At 46.5% G+C, this 16463-nt stretch overlaps 1 protein-coding gene across 1 annotated transcript in view; it reads left to right on the plus strand.

The window, feature by feature from the left end:
- LOC107109107 (multidrug resistance-associated protein 6-like) overlaps window positions 1-16463 on the plus strand; it is a 59406-nt gene that overhangs the window by 40521 nt on the left and 2422 nt on the right. Inside the window, 6 exon segments of the mRNA XM_015409676.1 lie at window positions 283-409; window positions 2679-2780; window positions 4165-4311; window positions 4660-4818; window positions 5016-5182; window positions 6131-6325. Of these exon segments, the coding sequence (XP_015265162.1) occupies window positions 283-409; window positions 2679-2780; window positions 4165-4311; window positions 4660-4818; window positions 5016-5182; window positions 6131-6325 (897 nt within the window).

Below are 16463 nucleotides of genomic sequence, written 5' to 3' on the forward strand. Positions count from 1 at the left end.
TAGCATAGCCGACTATGTTCAAAGTAATACTAGCAATTTAAGATTAACATTTATATAAACTGTTGTTATGATCTCCTATACTTGGGGTTTTAGTTAGTTGTGGTTTTCTTTCCTTTCTCCCTAGATGTAGTTACCCCTTCCCAATTTTTCGTTGTAGTTTGTAGTCTATTAAAAAATGCAATAAAAAATCCCCTCCGGCGGGCTAAAAAAGAAGAAGAAGGAATCCAGTCTCAATAACTGTGAAGATGGTAAAGTGTCATCACCATGGTCTTTATGTTCCAGGTGGCTCGCCACAAACATGGAGCTCCTAGGGAATAGTGTTGTCCTTTTCGCATCTTTACTTGCCGTGATTAGCATGCCACACCTCAGCCCAGGAATGGTTGGCTTTTCTGTTTCTTGTGCTCTTCAGGTAACCTTTATTTTTAAAAACTACATTTATTATATATTGCATTTCTAGCCTGCCTTTAATTCTTCATAGAATCTAAAAAAAAGTGGTGTACATAGGATGGGGGTGGGGCTTCCCAGGAGGTCTTCATGTACCTAGGGTACTGACCTGACCTCTAACAAGGGCCTCTCTGTCGTAGTCTGCCATCCTTAATCGGTAAACAAAACAAAATATTCAACCAAAACAAAAGAAATCTCTTCCATATATAAATTAACCTCAAAAAGCAGTCCTATGACAATTCAATAGGGATTAGGAGTAGAACTCCTACCTGGTGGAACGAGCTGGTGGAACGAGGAGATCCGGGCCCTGCGGGACCTTGCACAGTTCCGCAGGGCCTGTAAGACGGAGCTCTTCCGCCAGATGTATGAGTAGGAGCCATCACTACCATCATTACTGTTCCATCATACCCGGCCCTGGAAGAAGAAACATCAGCGTTTTCCGGAACAGATGACGCTGAGTGGGTAGAGCAGCTGTAATAGAGCAGTTGAAATACGCCATCTTGTGGAATATCATGTTAGAACATCTAGAGCACTTTTGTTAATAATAATGTTACTGTACTGTAGTGATTTTAAATGGTTTTAAATGGTTTTAAATATGTTTTGTATTGGCTTATGCCTCCTTGTAAGCCGCCCTGAGCTCGCATAGCGGGGAGGGCGTGGTATAAATTGAACTAATAAATAAATAAATAAATAACTGGGGGGGAAGTAAGGGTTAGCTCATACCCCCATGCTTTTCTTCCCATCAAAATCCCCCCATGACTGCTTTTAGCCCTGCTAGGGAAAAATAGACATAGGGCTCTACTGGTAGCAGGAGCGCCTTTGCATATTAGGCCAAACACCCTTAGTGTAGCCAATCCTCCAAGAGCTTACAGAGCTCTTCTTACTGGGGCTACTGTAAGCTCTTGGAGGATTGGCTACACTAGGGGGTGTGTGGCCTAATATGCAAAGGAGCTCCTGCTACCAGTAGAGCCCTGGATAACTATCTCCCACTGCCACTAAAAGCAATGGCAATGGCGGCAGTGAGCCAGTTTCAGTAAGATAAATGGTGTTGGGTATATGGGAAGAACCCCTTCCTCAGTGTCCTGCTGTAATCCCACTGTCCCTCCTTCCACAGCATGGAGGGTGTGATTTAGAGCAGAGAATCTATGCACAGGGATAAGATTAAGGCCCAATCTGCATTTGCTATGTAAAGCTGTCCCGTGCTGCTGTGGCACCAGCTTCCCATTTGGCTCAGTATAAAGCTCTCCTCTGTCTGCATCAGGACACAAGTTGTTTAGGGAAAGCGCAAGTGAGAAAGGGGGGAGGAGCGGCCTCCTAGGGGCACCAGCACTGCACTGCACTGTGGGGAGGAAACGGCACCTGTGACCCCCACACACAGAGAAAGTAAAAGGGGGTGACCGGGCAGAGGGGGAGGTGGAAAGGGGGCAGGGAAGATGGACCGAGCTGGGTAAAAAACACAAAACACCCAGCAGTTGCCAGGCAGGGCGTTCTGGAGACTGCCCCGGGAAATGACAAATGGTTCACGGGTGGGCGTGCTTCCAACCCCACCCCCAAAATGTGATTGCCGAAAAATGTTCCCTGGCTGCTTTTAAACGCAGACGACTGGATTTTCAGCTAACTTGTTTCCTTTGTGACAATTTGCGTATCTCCTTAGAAAAGGGGAGGGGGGAGAATTCCGCTCCAGTTGTCTGCTTTTTGCTCACAGCAGCTCGACGGTGGGGAGGAGCAGTTGTACCACCCTAAAACCACATTCAGATAAGGCGGTGAAACACCGTAGTGACCTTGGGTCACACCACCCGCCCGTCCTTCCCCACTGCTGTCGCTTCAGTACTTTTCTCTGGTTATTAACATGACAGCGGTCAGAAGGAACTGGCGGGATGTCCGTGCCCCGCCCCTTGGGCATGCGCAGTGGGGTTCCCGCGCATGCCTGGGGGAAGGGCACGGAAATCCCTTTGTGAGCTCTGTATATCACCGATTCGGATCAGCGCAGGCGCGTAATCCCATGGGTGTGACTGCACAGATGACCACTCGAAGATCATCAGTTACAGGTAAGCAACCTGTTTTTATTAAACTACCATTGACTTTTAACACTGGCATCCTTAGGTGTATAGGTAAGGCATGGTGATATGTGAGTAACTGGTCTGTGTTTGTATTGGAGGGTGCTGTTAAGAAAATACCTTACTGTAGCTTCTGGATTTGGAGCCATATGTTAGGTTTCTCTTTCCTTTTACCAGGTTACAGGCATTTTGAACTGGATGGTGCGTTCGTTGGCAGAAATGGAGAACAACATTGTGTCAGTGGAGAGAGTGAGAGATTACTCAGAGACACTCAAAGAAGTCAGTTGCTGTTAATTTTCCGTTATTCTACAAAACATATTATTGAAGTTCCTTTTGCAATCAAAGCTTTCAGCAACCTCCTCCTACCCTGTCAAAAGCTTAATTAAATTGCTTTTGTTAGGGCCAAACTATAAAGTACACATGCTTGTATATAATAAATGAGCACATAAAAAGTGACTTTGGGGAGGAACTGGAGAGAGAGCCGTGGAGAGGCTTGCTTATCCCTTCCCCCCCAAACATTTATATTTCAGAGGGATGTCAGGATCCTGGTTAAATCAGTTCTCAGCACCAGTCACTTCGAAGAAAGCTAACTTTATTGAGACTTTGACAGATACCATACTGAACACAAGCTATTGTTAGGACTGAAGTTGAACGCGCGAAGGTTACAGATATAGTGTGTTCAAGTAAAAGCACTAAAGATCAGGACCCAATCACCCCACGGTATTTGCCCACCAGAATTAACAGTCAGCTGCCCCCTCCCACTAAGCACGTACCTCCCTGCCAAACTAACAGTTGCCTACCCCCCCCCCCCCCACAGCCACACACGACCCACAACACGTAGCCTCTACATAGCAAGAAAAACAGAATAACAGACGTTTGAGAAGTCAGGGCATTTGGCCCCACTGAGGTGACAAGCCTCTGGCACATCAGAGAGAGAGGAACCTCCTCTCTCAATGGCAGGCGAGTTGTAAAATGGACAGGGAGCCTGACAAGGGAAAAGTCAGAGCTTTTGCTAAGAATTCTCGAATAATACTCAGGGCTATTTCTGGGCAGGAACGCACAGGAATGGAGTTCCGGCTGGCTCCCGAGTTGGCCACGCCCATCAGGAGCTCATTAGCATAACAGGCCACACCCAACAGCAGAAACTCATTAGGATTGGCTACATTAGGGGTGTGTGGCCTAACATGCAAAGGAGTTCCTGCTACAAAAAAAGCCCTGGGTTTTGACAACAAAGAAGGTAAACAGAATAAGAAGCAAAAGGTGGGTGTGGCTGGATGACCACACTTCTGGTAACATGGGGGTGTGGCCTAATATTCTAATGCACTGTACTATCAGGGGTTTGGCCTAATATGCTAATGGGTTTCTGCTGTTGGGTGTGGCCTATTATGCTAATGAGTTCCTGCTGGGCTTTTTCTACAAAAAATGCCCTGATAATACTTGAATTGACTGGTGTATTCTAATTAAGGTGGACAAGTGGATTTCACTCTACGTTTAGGACTGTTTGTGGTCTGCAAGAAAACCAAGCATGCTGAAAGAGATAAAACATCTCTTTTTTATTTGCATTTTTATTTACATTCGTGGCCCTTCTTTGTCTGCTTTGTAGTTGTGGGAACATGGGTCTCTGGTGTCCTGAATATGAGATGTGGTTTTGTACTTTGTCCAGGCTCCTTGGACTTTGGGTAGCAACTTTCTAAGTGAAAATTGGCCTGCTGAAGGAATGATTGAATTTAAAGATTACGGTTTACGCTGCAGGCCAGACTTGGAGTTATCACTGAAGAATATTAACATAAAGATCAATGGACAAGAAAAAGTAAGTCATCTAGGCTTGTGCCATGCTTTAGGGAATTTAATAGGCAAATGCTGTTGCAAAAACATTTCTTTCAAAGACAGATCTAGTGAGGTTTTAAACAGGTTTTTTTAAAGGCAATATTAACAACCTGATTAGCCCTTCTCCTGCAGTGCTAACTAGCCAAAAAGCATCACATCATCCAGTCACATATGCATTCCTGAAAAATTCACCTTTAAACAGCTTCTGAAAAACCATGAGTAGCTGTCTTTCTCATCCCCTCTCAAGAAGGCGATTCCATAACATGGGCACCTCCACTGCAAAAGCCTCAAGAGCAACTCAGATCTTCTCAAACTTCCGTTATATTCCTAGATTGGCATAGCTGGACGAACAGGGGCCGGGAAATCCTCTCTGGCAATGGGCCTCCTCCGACTAGTGGAAGCAGCAGAGGGAGAAATCTTTATTGATGGAATCAACATTGCCCAATTAAGTCTACGTGACCTGAGAAGCAAGATAAGCATTATCCCGCAGGTAGGGAGTTGGTTTCTGTCAGCGGTAACACCAAAGCTTCTTTCTTGCCTAAAGAAATTGTGATCTTCCCCCTAACATTTGTTTGCAGATTAGGGGGCTCCCAGGCCAAAGGTGATTAGTTTCAGAAAGCACCTTTCATTTAATATATTTACAAAACCTACAACTTTAGATAGCTTATTTTATATTCCTGCCCCCAGGACCCGGTCTTGTTTCCAGATTCTCTCAGAAGCAACCTTGATCCTCTGAATAAGTACTCTGATGAAGACATTTGGATTGCTTTGGAACGGGTTCTGCTGAAGAGTTTTGTTTTGAATCTGCCTGGCTGTTTGGCCTATGAGTGCTCTGAAGGTGGTGGAAATCTGAGGTACCCAAAATGTGGAAAGAAAAGACACCCTCATTGGTCTCTGGTTTTACATTTTATGGGCTGATCAATATTCCAGAGGGGTGGTCATATCCAGGGCTATTTTCGGGCAGGAACGCACAGGAACGGAGTTCCGGCTGGCTCCCAAGTTGGCCACGCCCAGCAGGAACTCATTAGCATAATAGGCCACACCCAACAGCAGGAACCCATTAGGATTGGCTACAATTAGGGGTGTGTGGCCTAACATGCAAAAAGCCCTGGGTTTTGACAACAAACAAGGTAAAGAGAATAAGAAGCAATAGGTGGGTGTGGCTGGATGACCACACTTCTGGTAACATGGGGGTGTGGCCTAAAATGCGAATGAGATGTGCTGTCAGTGTGTGGCCTAATATGCTAATGAGTTCCTGCTGTTGGGTGTGGCCTATTATGCTAATGAGTTCCTGCTGGGCTTTTTCTACAAAAAAAAGTCCTGGTCATATCACTGTTCTCCAACCAACACCACTCGTTGCTGCCCCCAGCAATTGATATGCAGTGGCATCCTGCCTCTGAATGCTGCTAAAGCTGCTGAGCCAAAGTACTCTGAACACATGTGTCTTTTCCCAAACCACCTTCTCACACCTCATGGCCTTGGCTCAGCAGTTAAGCAGGGGATTTTTGGATGCAGAAAGTCCCCAGTTCAGCCTTCATCATTTCCAGGCAAAGACTCTATGATGGGCAGCTGGGAAAGACCCGTGACCTTGGAGATCAGGGTAGATTCCATGGGGTTTGGTGGACCAATGAATTGATATATTTGAAGAAGCGTCATATGTGTTTAAGATTACACACAGTTATTCTAAAAGAGGAAACCCTTCTCTAAAGGGAAAGGGAGCGTTTGATCAAAATAGTTCTTGCAAGAGGCTGATAACCCATGCAGCACCAGAACCTTGAACTGTCCCTCTGTCCTCCCTTTAGTGTCGGTCAGCGGCAGCTTATCTGCCTGGCACGAGCGTTGCTTCGAAAAGCGCAAATCCTGATACTTGATGAAGCCACTGCAGCGGTGGATCCCATGACAGATCTTCAGATTCAGTCCACCATAAAGACTCAGTTCAGGGAATGCACTGTCCTGACCATAGCCCACCGTGTTAAGACCATCATGGACTATGACAGGTAAGAGATTAATGTTAGGAGCTTGCAGCCTTCCTTCTCCGGTGGTCCAGGAGTGGCAGTCCTTCAGACTCCTTACTCCTGGGATAGCTCCTCTTCTCCGAAGGCAGGGCCGGTAGACTCTTTAGTCATGGAGGGGAGGGGCTTGTCCCCTGGAACCCAGTCTCTCCAGCCCTGCCTTCCAAGCAGGACATGGAGACCATGCTCCTTGGGAGCACAGCAGTCAGAAGAGTACAGAAGAAAAGAAGAAAGAAAATAGAAGATTTCGAGAGGAGAAGGGCAGGAACAGATAGCTTGATACCTTTCCTGTTTCTTCCCCCCCCCCCTCCTAGTCATCCCGAGCCGCAGGAGAAGTGCGGCTTTACTGGAAGGCACTGGTGGACCCGGGTGATCCCTGGGGAACCGCGGCTCCATTGAGATCCCCGCTATGCTGCCAGGCCTGGGAGGGGAGGACTGGCACGGCGTACCTCTGCTCTCTGTCCTTAGGGAGCATTGGAGGCAAGCAGTGGAGTCTCCAACATTGGCCGGGCTATCGCAGATGTGCAGGAGCCCATCAGCGGTCATTTGCAGTTGTGGCTCCCCGTCTTTCAGGACGACGTGGGAGGCTGAACTTGAGCTCCAGACCACGGTGTGGTAAGCAGGGAAAGTGCCCGGGAGGCTCCTTACTGATGCTGATTTGAACCCCAAGGTCGGTAGTTCGAGACCCGAGTTGTCGCATGACGGAGTGAGCTCCCGTCTCTAGTTCCAGCTCCTGCCAACCTAGCAGTTCGAAAGCAAGAAATTGCAAGTAGACAAATAGGTACCACTTCGGTGGGAAGGTAACAGCGTTCCATGCGCCTTGGTGTTTAGTCATGCCAGCCACACGACCACGGGAACGTCTTTGGACAGCGCTGGCTCTTCGGCTTTGAAATGGAGATGAGCGCCGCAACCCTAGAGTCGGACTCGACTGGCTTTCGAGCAAGGGAACCTTTACCTTTACCCCCGGCTTTGCAGGGGAGAGAGGGAAGGAAAAAGGGTGGCTGGGATTCATTCTGCAAGCTTTAAGGGGCTGGGAAGGAAAGTTTCAGTTTTCCCCCCTCCTCTTTTCCCCCTCCCAGGCTAATGTGTGGAGTGGGGAGGAATTGGCCATGGCTGGAACTTTTGACTTAGGCAGGCAGTGAGGAACTAAACATCTTCCTAAGCTGGAGACAAGTTCAACCCCCTTTTCAATGCCCTGGTAGGACAAGCAGCCTAGGTACAATACTGTTACTTTCACTTTCAGGTAGAATGCAGAATGGCTGCGATATCAGGACCATCTACTTCTCAGGAGATGGACACTGAGACATGCACCTTTGACCTGGCTGAGTCTCCCAGATCCCCTCTCACCCAAGCATAAGACCGCAGTTCTAGGGAAGAGAGCCAGTCTAATATCCTTTATTGGTTGAAGCTAGAAATGAGAAAGGAGTTTAAGGCCGTGTACCAGGAGTCTCAAGGACGTTCCCACATGCACCAACATTGCAAAAGACACAGTCCTAGTGAAAGGGAAACTGAAATTCCTGAGAAGAAGAGGAGAACGGCCTCAGAATTTCAAAGAGAGTATAGCCCTCTATTAGATGGACAAGAGTTTGATTCGACACCTGCAACCTCTGATTCACCCAAGGAGGAGGGTGAATTATCAGAGGAGGAGGAAGAGGTGGTTCCTGCAGCTCAGTCTAGGCTCGTCCCTCAGGAACTATATAATAGTCTACTTCCAAAAGTCATCAGGACACTGAAGCTAGCTTATATTCCTAAAGAAAAAGAGGAAGATGACTCTGTTTTCCCTGAAGGATCAGACAGGACCATGCCCAAACCTACTGCTAAGTCAGTGGAGGTTCCACTACCAGCAGCTTTCTATAAGGTCATGAAGGCAGAGTGGGAACATCCAGCTAAACCAAAAGCCACCAACCCGGCTTTTGGAAAATTATATTCCCTGATCCATGAAGCTTCAAAAAAGCTGAAACTGCCTATAGTAGATGACCCGATTAATAGCTTGGCATCCACTTCAGTCCTCCCTATGGTGGCTCCCAAAGGAAAGCAGTGATAAGTGCATAGAACAAATGCTAAGGAGAGATTTTGAAGTGTTAAGTAACACACTAAGAGCTTCTGTTACAGGGTCTCTATTTGCCAGGGCAGCATATGCAGGGTCCTCTGATCTAACAAAGGCAGACAGTGGCATACCTAAGGAGCTAAAGGACAAACTAAAGAAGATTGCTCTTGCTACAGCCTTCGCTGCAGATGCTACACTAGATGCAGCGCAACAATCAGCCAGGAGCATGGTGTGCAGCGTCACAGCAAGATGCAACACCTGGCTCAGAAGCTGGGATATGGACCCTTCAGCATGTGCTAAAGTGGCAGCGGTTCCCTTCAAAGGTACCAAGCTGTTTGGAGAAGACTTGGAAAGGTACCTTATCAAAGATAAGGACAAGAAAAAGGTACTCCCATTATAAAAGAGGGAAGGCAAAATGAGAAGGTATCATCAGTCCTTTTGAGACACTAAGAGAGAGTCCAAAGCTGGCAATGGTAGATTGTACAAAGGTAAATGGCAACCCAAGTACAAAGATGGCAGATCTTCCACCTTTTCCACAAAGCAGTTCCTCAATGGCAAGAACACAGAGAAAGGAGCCCAGGCATGACTATGCTGGGAAGGAGACACAGACAGGAGTTGGTGGCTGCCTTCAGAAGTTTGCACATGTTTGGCAGAAGACGGTCACGGACAGATGGGTTATGGATACGGTCAGAAGAGGATATTCTCTAGAATTTTTGTCTCTAACTGCAACATGTTTTCTGGAACTTCCCAAAGAACAGATCCAGAGTGAAACACAGGCAACTGGAAGGAGCCATTACACACCTGATCGAGATAGGGGCAATAGAACCAGTCCCATCCCTAGAGAGATCACAAGGGGTCTACTCAGTCTTCTTCACCATTCCAAAGGAGAATGGGGATGTAAGAGTGATTTTGGACCTCAAGTGGCTCAACAAACGAGTAGTTACATGAAAGTTCAAGATGGAAACGGTGAAATCCATCTTAACGTCCATCAAAAAAGGGGGACTTTATGGCTTCCATAGACCTGTCGGAGGCGTACCTACACATATCTATTCGGGAAGCCCACTGCAGCTTTCTTCGATTCGTCTACCACGGCAACCATTTTCAGTACTGGACACTTCACTTTGGCCTGAAGTCCTCACCAAGGGTCTTTACCAAGGTACTAGTAGCCCTGATTGCCTTCCTGAGAACTAAGGGGGTATCTCTGTACCCTTCTTTAGACGACATCCTAGCCAAAGCCAACTCATACGACCTGACGGTACAGTCACTGGAGATCATGATGAAGGTACTCAGGGACCACGGGTTCATGATCAACATGGAAAAGATTTCCTTGACACCAACACAATCCTTACCTCATCTGGGGGTACGCATTGACACAGTGAGAGACAAAGTGTTCTTATCTCAAGAGAGACAACAGAAACTGATACAGCTGACACAGGAGGTCGTCCTCCAACAGAAAGTAGAGATTATGACTCTAGCATAACTGTTTGGGATGCAGGTATCGTGCCAGGACATACTGCCATGGGCCAGGTTCCATGCACGTCCTCTGCAACGTTTTCTTCTCCCTTTTCAAGATCTGATAGCGCAGAAGAAGGTCAAAAAGGTGGACCTACCACAAGTAGTGAAACAACAGTTAGCGTAGTGGCTGGAACCGTACCACGTCTCAGAGGGCATGCCACTCAGGGGTCCGGTTTGAGTGGTTATCACTACAGATGGAAGCTTGTTTGGCTGGGGAGCACATATGCAGGGGAGACTGGCACAAGGCTTTTGGAAGCTGTTAGAGAAATCCAACAGCATGAATTTACTGGAATTAAGGGCAATCAGGCTGGCCCTAGAGACATTCCAAAAAGAGATAGCAGGCAGTCACATATTGATCCAAATGGATAATGTAACAGCGAAGGCCTTTGTCAACAGACAAGGGGGATCTCGCTTCAAACGTGTACACAAGGAAGCAAGCCAACTGGTGACTTGGGCAGAGACACACATATTATCCATAAAGGAAATTCATGTGGCAGGTCAGGAGAACACTGTGGCAGACTGGCTGAGCCGACAATGGGTCAACCAATCGGAATAGATGCTAAACAGGGCAGTGTTTGCTCAGCTCTTTCTCAAATTCAGGACACCGGAAGTGGACCTATTTGCCACAGACCAAAATCAACAAACAAAACACTTCATATCAAGATTAAAGAATCCAATGGCAATTGGAACAGATGCACTACATCTCGAGTGGCCAAGGACACTGCTATATGCCTTCCCACCATTACAAGTCATTCAAAGGGTGGTTCAAAGAGTGATAGACTAAAAAGCAGAAATCATCCTAGTGACCCCATTCTGGCCTCATCAGGCCTGGTTCCAAGATCGCATGAGGCTGTCGTTGAGGGACCCCTGGCATCTACCCTTAATGTCAGATCCCCTGACACAGGGGGAGATGGTTCATCCTCAGCCATGGTCATTAAAACTCACAACCTGGAGGTTGAGCGAGAACAGCTGACAGGCATAGGCTATTCACAAGGGGTGATTAAGACCATGCTAGGAGCTTTCGGTTTTGGCGAGCTGATGGCAGCTGTCTCCCCAGGGCTCTCCTGGGGGACGATCCGTGGACCAGCGCACTGAGAGGGGGAGCGAAAGTACGCACCCCCCTGGGACTCATGCAATGAGTCCCTTGCCATGGGGCGCTGAGGGTCACCTCCCTGCTGGCACACTGCTGGCAGAGCAAGGCTTCCCTTTGCCCCGAAGGTCTCTGTGCTGCGTTCCCGAATGGGACTAAGCCACGCACACTGGGAAACAAGCGCTTGGAGGCTTAGTGGGAAAATTCTTACCTGGCGAGGTCTGAGTGATCCAACGTCGAAGAGTGAGTCTGTGAAAGCAAGAACACCAGAAAACGAGCGAGTCCCCATTTACTAAAGCGAGGGGGGAGGGGGGACTCTCCCCCGGAAATATCAAAATAAGCGAAAAAAGAAAAGCCACTGTAATGGGGACGAAGCTTTGAAAAGGCAAAGAACTATAGTAGAGATAATCCAGGAGTCAAACAAGCATTTGGGCAAATTTTCGGGACTTTGGCATATTTTGAAAAAAGTAAACATGCTTAAAAATTGCAATCGGGGAGGTAGCAGAAGCAGCAAGCGGGATCCAAGCTTCACTCAGGAAGTAGAATAACAATGGGATCATGTGACCAAAGCAATCATAGACTCTTTCAGGCTATATGTAAAGCTTATGCCCTCTATTGACAAAAACGAGATTACAAGAACTGTGTTATTCACTGGCTGTTATTCTTAAGGGACTGTGTTCACATCGGAGAAGCGATTAGCTTTTAATCACAGAGACTTCCAACACTAAAGAGGAGAGTCTAATAGTAAGATTAAGTGGTGGGGCCTGCATATAGACGACTAAGCGAAGTTGTAAGCGATGGGTATGCCATGGACATACTTGAAAAAGTCTGGCTTTTAAAAGCAACAAATGGAAAGATATCTAATATTGAAGGCAAGAATATATACAGCCCTGGAAAAAGGGACTTTGTTCTGAGATAGCCAGTTCCAGTTCCAGCAAAATAACGCCACAGAGAAAATGTTCAAGATTAATGAAGACAACAGCGTGGGAAGAGAAATTCATATTGAAGGCATGAATATATACAGCCCTAGAAAAAGGTTCTGAGATGGCCAGTTCCAGTTCCAGCAAGATAACGCCACAGAGAAAATGTTCAAGATGAATTAAGACAACAGCGTGGGAAGAGAAATTGACTGTGCTAAATTTACTGAGGGAAATATGATTATTAATTTGCTTTAAATGAAGGTGGGAAAAATAACTGTAAAATGAGATGCCACTATTCTCTGAAATTTGTTTATATGCAAAATAACGATTCTCCTGTAATGCTCTCTCTATAGTCAGACTCGATGGTTTGTCAACATATTTGATGATGTGGCTTGACCACTCTCAATGTCAAGAAAAGCAATTGTTATATTGTTTAGCTAATATTTTTTTAAGCAATGTTTTATTGGGCTTTTAGTAGGTTTTCTTTTCTTTCTCCTATAGTATTAGATTCCCTTCCCTAATTTCGTTGTAGTCATTAGAAAATGCAAATTAAAAAATCCCCTACAGAGGGCCAAAAAAAAAAAGACCATGCTAGCAGCCAAGAAGGGTTCTACTAATAAGGTTTATAATAACACGTGGCAACTGTTCCACTCTTGGTGCATTGGAAGGGGTCAGGATCCTCTTAGGGCTCCAGTGAGTGAAATCTTGTCCTTCCTTCAAGAGGGGTTGGAGAAGAGTCTTAGCACAAATACGTTGAGGAGATAGGTGGCAGCTATATTGGCCATCAGGGGAGTGACGAAAGGTCATTCATTAGCTAGACACCCTGTCAAAAGGTTCCTCAGGGGTACATCCCTATTGAATCCTCTGCTGACACATAGGTTTCCAACATGGAACCTCAATATAGTCCTCAAGGCCCTGCGTAAGGCCCCGTTTGAACCTATGGCTACATGCCCCTTAAAGGAACTGACTTTTAAGACAGGTTTTCTAGTGAGCATCACCTCAGCACGGAGGGTATCGGAGTTGGGTGTCCTTTCAATGACAAGGAGCTCTGTGTCTTTCACAATGACAGAGTGGTACTCCACACTGATCCGGTCTTTGTCCCTAAGATTAATTCGGCCTTTCATTGGTCAATAGACATTGTCCTTCCATCCTTCTGTCCAAATCTACAAAGCGATAGAGAGAGGGAATGGCATTGTCTGGATGTGAGAAGGGTGCTTAGCTTCTACCTGGATAGGACGAGGCAGGTGAGAACAACTGACTCCCTATTTTTCTCATTCAGGAAATTTACTATGGGTAGGAAGGTTTCCTCTTCCTGTCTGAGCAGATGGATTAGAGGGTGCATATGCTTAGCATACAAGGCCAGGGGCCTGGAACCCCCACAGGGGGTGACGGCACATTCCCTTAGAGGGACGGCCACCTCGGCAGCCTATAGGGCTTTCCCATTGCTGGAGGTGGTATGCAAGGCGGCCACTTGGAGGTTGATGCACTCTTTTACAAGGCACTACAGAATAGACAAGGTGGCCTCGGCGGAAGCTACCTTTGGCCATAGAGTCTTACAGTATAGGCTGTAGCTGGGGAAGCGGTTGGATCCACCCTGGAAGGTACTGCTTTTTCTCATCCCAGGAGTAAGGAGTCTGAAGGACTGCCCCACTCCTGGACCACCAGAGAATGGAAGATTTGTCTCCACTTACCATGACACTTTCTTCTTGGTGGTCCAGAGTGGGGCAGTCCTGCCCACCCTTTGTGAGGGGGACCACTTCCTTCGTCGACAGGGTTGTTGTCTGTTGTCCATCCATGTACAGATAGAGGTTTGGAGGTGCTTATACCCAGCCGGTTTCATTGGGGAGGCGGGTGTTTGAACTTTGTTGGATGGTTAGCTTCCCGTTGGGAGCGGCATGTTGTCAGTTTCCTTTTCAGTGAAGGGGAATGAAGGGTTGGAAAATGACTGGGTTCCAGGGGGTAAGCCACTCCCCTCCATGACTAAAGAGTCTACCGGCCTTGCCTTCGGAGAGGAGGAGCTATCCCAGGAGCATGGAGTTTGGAGGACTGCCCCACTCTGGACCACCAAAAAAGAGGCTTCACAGTAAGTGGAGACAAATCTTCCATTTTTTGAGACTTTGCCATGCAGCCCACTATTTGTCATCCTAACCTGCCTCACAGGTTTGTTGTGATGATGGGGGGGGGGATTGCATATACTGCCATGTGTGCTGTCCTGAGGAAAGACCTGGTCAAAAATGTAATAATTATGTACTTATTTAAAAAGGTATAAACCTTGTTTAAAAAGGTAGAAAACCTTTCTAAGACAGTTAACAGCTTAAGAGGAAATTATGAATCATGCTGTCAATTCAAATTCAACAGAAATTTTTAAAAATTGTAAGAAAGTCGTGAAGCCAGTTAAAATTCAGCAGAGCTTGTAATTAGAGGTGTGCACACACAAAAATTGGGATGTTTTGGATTTGGATATATTGGGCCTCAAAATATTCGGGATTCCCAGAAATACCTGAATTTCTATACCGATATGGTATTTGGATTCAGGTTTTTTTCGGAAATCCCAATTTTTCCCTGCTCCATACAACCATTATAGCCAATGGGGAATCTATCTGGGGGTATCCAGGGGTCTGGGGGGGCTGTTTTTTGATGTAGAGGCACCAGAATTTCATTGTAGCTTCTGTTCCCTCTTTTCAAAAGACCCCCCATGTTTCAAAACGATTGGACCAGGGGGTCCAATTCTGTGGGCCCCCAAAGGAGGTGCCTCCATACTCCATTGTTTCCAATGGTGGTGAAAAAAAGCTAAATAAAACAAGAACCAATGTCAGATCAGAGAGTCTCATGTAAACAAAAATGCTGTAAAAAAGGCTGCTGTCTTTACAATTGTGAATTAAATAAAATAATTATTTAATAATAAGTATGATTCTTTTGACTCTTATTTGTTACAAAGTCTCCTTACATCAATAATGACATCTGTAAAGTTTCCTTATTGTTAAAGGATTTTAAAGGAGATTTTTCCAAGCCCAGAAGAACCAGTGCATATACAGAGTGCCAAAAGAAGGTGCCCTCATCCTCCATTGTTTTCAATGGAGGGGAAAAAGAAAGCATTTAGAAGAAGGCACCAGGTTTTGCTGGGCACTAGTACATTGCACTGGTACTGCTCAGCACTCTGTACCTGCGGTGTCTATGCTGGGCATTGTCACAGTGGCATTGGTTCTGCTGGGCACTCTGTACATGCACTGGCTGTGCTAGGCTTGCAAAAAAAAAAAAACCATTGCCTCTTTAGGGCCAGGAAGCAGTTTTTCTTCAGGCCACTTTGGCCAGGGATCCTGGAGGTGTTGGGTTTTTTTCCCCATTTTCTGCACATGGAACAGGGGTCACTGGGGGTGTGGGACAGAGGTATTTGTGAATTTCCTACAGTGTGGAATTGGTTGGACTAGATGACCCTGGAGGTCCCTTCCAACTCTATGATTCTATGATTTGTTGAGCTAGCATTGCCACAGTGGCACTGGTTCTGCAAAAATGCACCTCCAGTCTTCAGAGACACTCTGGTTTGGCATCAGTACCTGCTTTTTTGATGTTTTTTCCCTCCATTGTAAATAATGGAGGATAGAAGAACTTCTTGGGGGCCCATAGAATTGGACCCCCGGGGTTCAATCTTTTTGAAACATGGAGGGTCTTTTGAGTAGAGGCACCAGAAGCTATGCTGAAAATTTAGTGCCTCTAACACAGAAAACAACCCCCCCAGACACCCGCATACCCCCAGATAGATTCTACATTATAGCTTACTAGAAAAAAGGCTCGTTGTGGAAATAAATACAACGAACTCTAGAAAGAGGCTCTGGGTGGGTGCACCGGCCTTGAACACTCAGTGTCAATTTGCTGTGGTGACCTCAGCAGGGTATAATGACATTGAGTCCACCATTTTCTCCAGAGGAACTGATCTCTGCTACCTAAAGAACACTTGTAATTTTGAATGATCTCCAGCCCTCACCTGGAGATTGGCAAAGATGGTTCCTCAGAAGGGAATGGTTAGTTTGGAGGGTGGAGTCTATGGCTTTGTACCTGACCGAGGTCCCACGCCTCTTGAAAACTCACCCTCTCCAGGCTCCATCCCTGACATCTCCGGAATTTCCCACCTGGAGTTGGGAACCCTATCTCCTTCCCAGCCAATCATCAACCTACCTTTATTTCCCCCTCACTCTTCAGCTTTCCACCCCCCACACACCTGCAGCCTCTCCCGTGCTCTGAAGCCCTGACTGCTACGTCACATTGGCTGTCATACGGAGCCCACCTCAGCAGCATATAAGGATACAGAGCCGGGCCATCTGGAAAGCAGTTGTAATTCTGAGTGATCTCCAGCCTTCACCTGGAGATTGGACACATTTTATCTCAGAACAGCAAACTGTTTAGAATGTTAGAGGCAAAAGCCAATCAAGTTGCATATGCAAACGACTTCTGTGTTACGAGGCAAAGGTCAATGAGGCTGCATATGCAAATAACCTCTGTGTTCTGACTGGCTATGGGGGGAGAGGAACAGCAAACTGTTTAGAATGTTGGAGG

Source organism: Gekko japonicus, unplaced genomic scaffold (genome assembly GCF_001447785.1).
Source record: "Gekko japonicus isolate JY-2015 unplaced genomic scaffold, Gekko_japonicus_V1.1 scaffold3070, whole genome shotgun sequence".
In the NCBI taxonomy this organism is placed as follows: domain Eukaryota; kingdom Metazoa; phylum Chordata; class Lepidosauria; order Squamata; family Gekkonidae; genus Gekko; species Gekko japonicus.